The sequence below is a fragment of the Olea europaea genome, chromosome 19 (genome assembly GCF_002742605.1).
Source record: "Olea europaea var. sylvestris chromosome 19, O_europaea_v1, whole genome shotgun sequence".
In the NCBI taxonomy this organism is placed as follows: domain Eukaryota; kingdom Viridiplantae; phylum Streptophyta; class Magnoliopsida; order Lamiales; family Oleaceae; genus Olea; species Olea europaea.
The window spans coordinates 3454076-3459697 of record NC_036255.1 but is presented as its reverse complement, the minus strand read 5'-3'; the positions used below and the strand labels follow the sequence as shown (position 1 = coordinate 3459697).

At 36.7% G+C, this 5622-nt stretch overlaps 1 protein-coding gene across 1 annotated transcript; it reads right to left on the bottom strand.

The window, feature by feature from the left end:
- Positions 1-904: 904 nt before the first annotated feature.
- LOC111368528 (cation/H(+) antiporter 15-like) lies at positions 905-4524 on the bottom strand. The gene is made up of 2 exons (XM_022989809.1): positions 4079-4524; positions 905-3248 (listed from the first exon to the last, which is right to left on the bottom strand). The coding sequence occupies exons 1-2, from the start codon at positions 4334-4336 to the stop codon at positions 1140-1142; spliced, it is 2367 nt and encodes a 788-aa protein (XP_022845577.1). The 5' UTR covers positions 4337-4524; the 3' UTR covers positions 905-1139.
- Between the last annotated feature and the right edge of the window lie 1098 nt (positions 4525-5622).

Sequence of the window (5622 nt, the reverse complement as noted above, 5' to 3'; positions counted from 1 at the left end):
TTTTGATCAGGAAATAAAGAGAATTTATTTATTTATTTTAATTGTGTTTAATCTCTTATAAAGAGATTACTTCCTATTTTTTTCCTTGAAAAAATGGATCACTCAAGAGTGGCTATGTACTTCAAATTACATCTGGTGGTTCGAGATAGCAAATGACTATCGATAAAATTTTCTTCTGCTTCAGTTGTAAGAGTCTGTATATGCTCTGATGGACCTCCTCACCTCATTGATCTCCTTCAACAGCTGTTGCTTAACACTCTCAAAAGCAAGTTCCGGGATATTTTGCTCTACTGTGAATTATAAAAGTAATATTTTTGAATTATACAAAATACATGTTTAAAAGACAAACTTATTGCTAGATATGAGAAGCCAATTCGCTCTAGGCATTGTCTAGCAAACATATCGAAACTTTCTCTGTTGTGCTTTCCTTCTGAATGCAGTTCCATGGTAGCATGTTTATACTTTATTATAGCATTTCAACTTGTGTCTTTGTCGCTTATCGGAATAAGTCATTCGAGTTAAAGAAATTGAGCATTCAACTTGAAGAAACTTCTGAAATCCTTCCGTCTCTACGTAATTTGGTTCAATTTCCTACTTCTGGTAAGACCCTGTAAATAGTGGAATTTATTATGTCACTCGCCTTTCTTTTGATTGTTCTGGTCTAGACAATACATGAAGAATGTATATCTCCCAATGGTGTGGGTGAGAAATTGAATTTTTGCAGCTAGTTTATCATCTCTGATTCATCATTTTGCAACTATTGTATTCATAAATGTTGAGTAGATCTTGTACATTATATTCTAATGATGTAGCTGTGCTCGGTGGTGCAAATATCAATTGTTAACAGAATTGAAGGAAATCTCACATATAGAAAATAAGTATGAAACATCAATGAGAAAAAAAAAAAAAAAATGTTCTGCATATTATCTTATATTTTCAGTCGAATCAAAAGACAAAAGCGATTAAATGAAGATATTATAATCTCATTGTTAAATATCTTATTACTACAAGATGTTGAGTACACAATCAAAACTTTGTTCGCTTATTTGACCGGATTTTAATTCTGCACATATTCCACCAGATGTCATCCCTTAGTGTACACAACTTTGTTGCAGATTACAAATTACCATGTGACCATCTCATTTCTTCTTCACAATTTGATGTTGCACCACCAGCACAGAAACAGGTTTATTGATATCAGAAGCAGCAAGCATGTCTCCGACCGGACCCAGTTCTGGCAAATCATTCCATTCACCAAGGCCTAACAGTTGAGGCATATTATCACTATGGCGTCGTCCGACAATGATTAGATCAAAACTTTCTTCCATAGCACGAATCAGAAGCGCAGTTTCAGCCCCGTCTCTCACCCTTTCCTCTTTGTAAATGATGTTATCCTGGTGTGCACCTTGCATTCTCATATCTTTCAATATTTCTGCATCGAGCACTGCGTCCCATTGGCTGATACCTGCATAAAGGTCCCATGGAACGAATCGAACCACTGTCAGATGTACATCCGGTGATTTTGTCATTCGCCTAGCATAAGCCAACGCTTCACGGTCATCAGTTCCTCCAAAGAAAGCTAATCCCACGCTGTAAACGGATGAAAGAGGAGACATCCGACGTATTTTGTGGCGGTCGACAAGAATACTAACTGAACAAGGAGCATTTTCCAATACACTAGTGTTAATTAATCTCAAGACACTGCTGTCTAACATCAATTTTCCTTGGTGATTCCATTTCTTGTGAAATGGAAGTATAATCAAGGATGCCGATTTGTCGAAGGCAAGTGTACAGATGTCACAGTGCATGAACTTGGTTAGAGATATTGAAGTAAACTGCTGCACGCTGACCAATCCCATGTATTCTTGTTCGTACGCGTAAAGAACTTCAATCATTTTTTGTGTACGCGTGACATTTGAAGACTTTTGGCCTAATTGGTGATCAATCAATAAGGGAGAGGCTCGGCCTACAAGCTCGACCAGGTGCAGAGCGTAAATTGAGAGTGGACTTTCTTTGGTCGGAAAAGAAGCTTCGAAGACTTTCCTAACAGCTAATACATCATCAATTCGATGTGCACACGAAACCACTCTCAGCTCAGAATTCGGTGGTGTGTGCTGAATGTCTCTTTTCTGATAGCCTGTGTACATTCTTGAATCATCATATAACAACTTCACGATTAAATGCGAAGCTGCAGCTTGTATAAGTACTATTGTATTCAACATGGAAAATGTTTCTCCATCAAATGTTTGATTAACGAAATTGCTGTAGTAAAATGACATCTGAACAACTCCTTGTGTGCTCATAATGATGGCAAGAGCTGCAGCATCTTTAACAGGTACTTTGCACATCATTGCTGGACCAAAAATCGCAAGTAACTTCAATCCTAAAAATAAGGCGACGATGCACCATATCCATGCCGTGAAGTTTAGATCATAAATCTCAACAAGGTTTACTTTCATCCCGCAGTAAGTAATCATAAGTGGTGTGAACAATCCTGATATTAGAGTCTCCAACCTGTCCACCAATGTCGATCCCAAAGGCGGGCCATCTGGGACGACCAAGCCTAACAAGAAAGGGCCATATTGATAGTGAAGTCCCACATTATCAGTCAGTAGAACCACTACTAGAACCACTAGTGACATCAGAATGATATGAACTCTAGTCACTGGCTTTCCTTCTGGAGTCTTTCGAATGATCCATTGTGATACTGGCTGACCGATGAAAATGATAAGTAAAACTAAACCGATGGTTAAGAAAACAGTTTGTGCTCCCAGTGCTTTTGCAAAAGAGTACTTCCCAATTATGTAAAGGGATAATGAACTTAGCGCGAGACCGCTAAAGAAATCACTGATCAGTCCTGATGCCAATGCAAGGCGGCCAAGCTCAGAATTCATGATTTTCAGGTCAACAAGCATGGAAGCAATCACAGGAAATGCAAATAAATTCTGTATCCCAACAATACTCCTGCAAGTTGGCCATCGGTATCGGTGTATAACTTTTTCAGCTATCGCAGCAAATCCTAAGCCAATAGAAACTGGGAAGGCGGCAGCAACAACTCCTATTGTCCATGCCTTGGCACCTGTTCTCATTACTGTTTTCGGATCCATTTTCACTCCACTGAGAAATATAAAGAAAATGAAGCCAATTTTGCCCAATAAGTCGATGTATACGTCTCCTTCTTGTGGAAAGAGTGTCTTTCGAAAGTTTGGGATCTGTCCCAGAACAGTTGGTCCCAGAATTATACCAGCCTGGTTGAAAAACAAAAGATAAAACTCAAAGTTTAGCAAATTTACACACAGAAAGAAGTTTTGATTCAATTTCATTATTTATTCTGTTGTTCCTGCTTTAGATGTTTTATAATCATAGCTTCTGTTTTCCATGTCTAGAGAGAGAGAGAGAGAAAATTGGAGCGTTCTTTCTTTAGAATTGAAAGAATACCAAATTTTAATTTCAAAGTAATTTCAACACAAATGAATACAGCAAAAAAATAATAATAATAAAAATAAATAAAAATCTTTCTATTCAGATATTTCAATCTTTCATGCATTTGCCTCTCTTGTGGATATCCAGCAGAACCTCGCGCTCATTACATACACACATGCTATCGAATAATCTTCATCCAAGACGAGATAAACCGAAAGTAAAAAATTTAAACACAAAGAAATGGGAATCTTTGATCATGAATTTGCATCTCTTATGACATTTCTCAATATTTGTAGGTACTTTAATAAAATTTTGCAGATAACCCCGAAAAAGAAAAAGGAAAAACATCAAGGATCATGCATCTGACTTTATTATTGACATACTTCAGAACCTCGAATTCAATCAATATATACATGTAATGAAATACGTCTTCGCACAGAAAAACAAGGAAAAACAACAATAGGACAATACATAGAATCTTGCAAAGAGAAAAAATCAACAAATTACATCAAGAATTTAGAATCTCATCATACTCCATTAGACCCTTTACTCATCGCCGTATAAAATTATGCATTTGAATGGCTTTCACAAAGTAAACAAAACCTTAATGAAAGGGGGGGAAAAAGGCAAAACAAAAATCGAATTCTGGAAATACCAGCAGCTCAGAGAAAATGCGTGGCATATGAAAACGCCTGAGCAAGAGATGAAGGGATTGAGTGAGCAGAAAAATGACTGCTAGTTGCAGCTGAAGGCGGGGCAATACATAATGTAGAAAGCTTCTGGCTCCATCAATGTCCCAGGCGCCGGCAGAATGGAGTGGGATATCAATTTCACAGAAATCATCTGTCAGGTTTCCGGGAAGTTCCCGGCGTTGTCCGAAATTAACGGCCGGAGGTGACTCCCCGTCGTCCATGATAGAAGTTTCGGCTACGTTGGATCCCCACAAAACGATCCTGTGAGAAAATTGATGAATAAGAAGAAGATATTTTGAGACATCATTTCTCAATGTTTTATGTTATGACAGGAGTTTGTTTAGAGGGGATCAGGTGAACTGTAGATTCTTCAGAGGATCATGAATTAGACTTACAAGTGTCAGGTGCCACCAACAAATCCTCACAGCCTCTAGTCTTGACCAATATAAAATAATAATAAAGAGTACCAGAAAATTTTAACACAATGAAAACCGACGCTGACGTGGTTAAATTTGATTGGCCCCTTTTTTTATGCTTTCCCATCTTTCTAGGGATGGTAACAGTGCGGTTTGGGACGGGGTGGCATCTCGCCCAAATCTTGCCCCCGGCCCTCCTTAGACGGGCGGGACGGGACAACTTTTTGCCCTTTTGTTGCCCCGTTTATTTTTTATTTTGTTATATATATATATTATTTTTTTTTTACATTTTCAAAATTTCGAGTTATATCATTATTAGAAAATAAAATACAAATTCAAAATGAATTTGTAACGAGTGGATTGTCTAGAAATAAAATTATTTTTAATCTTTTTTTCTTTTTTTCCCTCCTTCACGTGGCGGGTTCGGGGTGCCCTGCCCCGGCAGCCCATTCGGGGCGGGACGAATTTTTTTGCCATCACTACATCTTTCGATGATGCGGTGCCCAATGTTTTCAGTCAACAATTGCTGTCAAAAAAATCCGTACCTATAACATGATTAATAAAATAATAAAAGTACATTTTCAAAATAGTCAAATCGCATAGTTCATTTTAAGCCGCACTTTGTTTAGATAAAAAATTAAATTAAAAAAATTTTTTTTTATAGAAGTTGATGAATTGTGTTGTTGAAAAATTGTGGATTTCACGAAATGCATAATTAAAATTAAGTGTTGATTTTGGATTGAGTTTTAATTCACATTTTTAGTAATCTATAAAGACAACTCAGGCAGAAAAAAGTTTCACAAAATCTGGCTACCAAAACTATAATCTTCAAGTAGTGGAATCTTATGTCGAAATGATAATGTAAGAATGCAGGGCGTTGATAGAGTATTAAGTATAATTATGAGTTTATAACTTGTTAAACATGTTTAGTACATGTTAATATTGTCTAAATAGAGATTCAGTTTAAGTGTTTTTTTTTTTTGGCAATGATTAGGTTTGATTTTGTATTTGATTGAGTGCAATAGTACTTTTTGTTGTGAATATTTATGTTGAGTGACATGCATTGAATGAAGATGTTTTTTTTTTTTTTT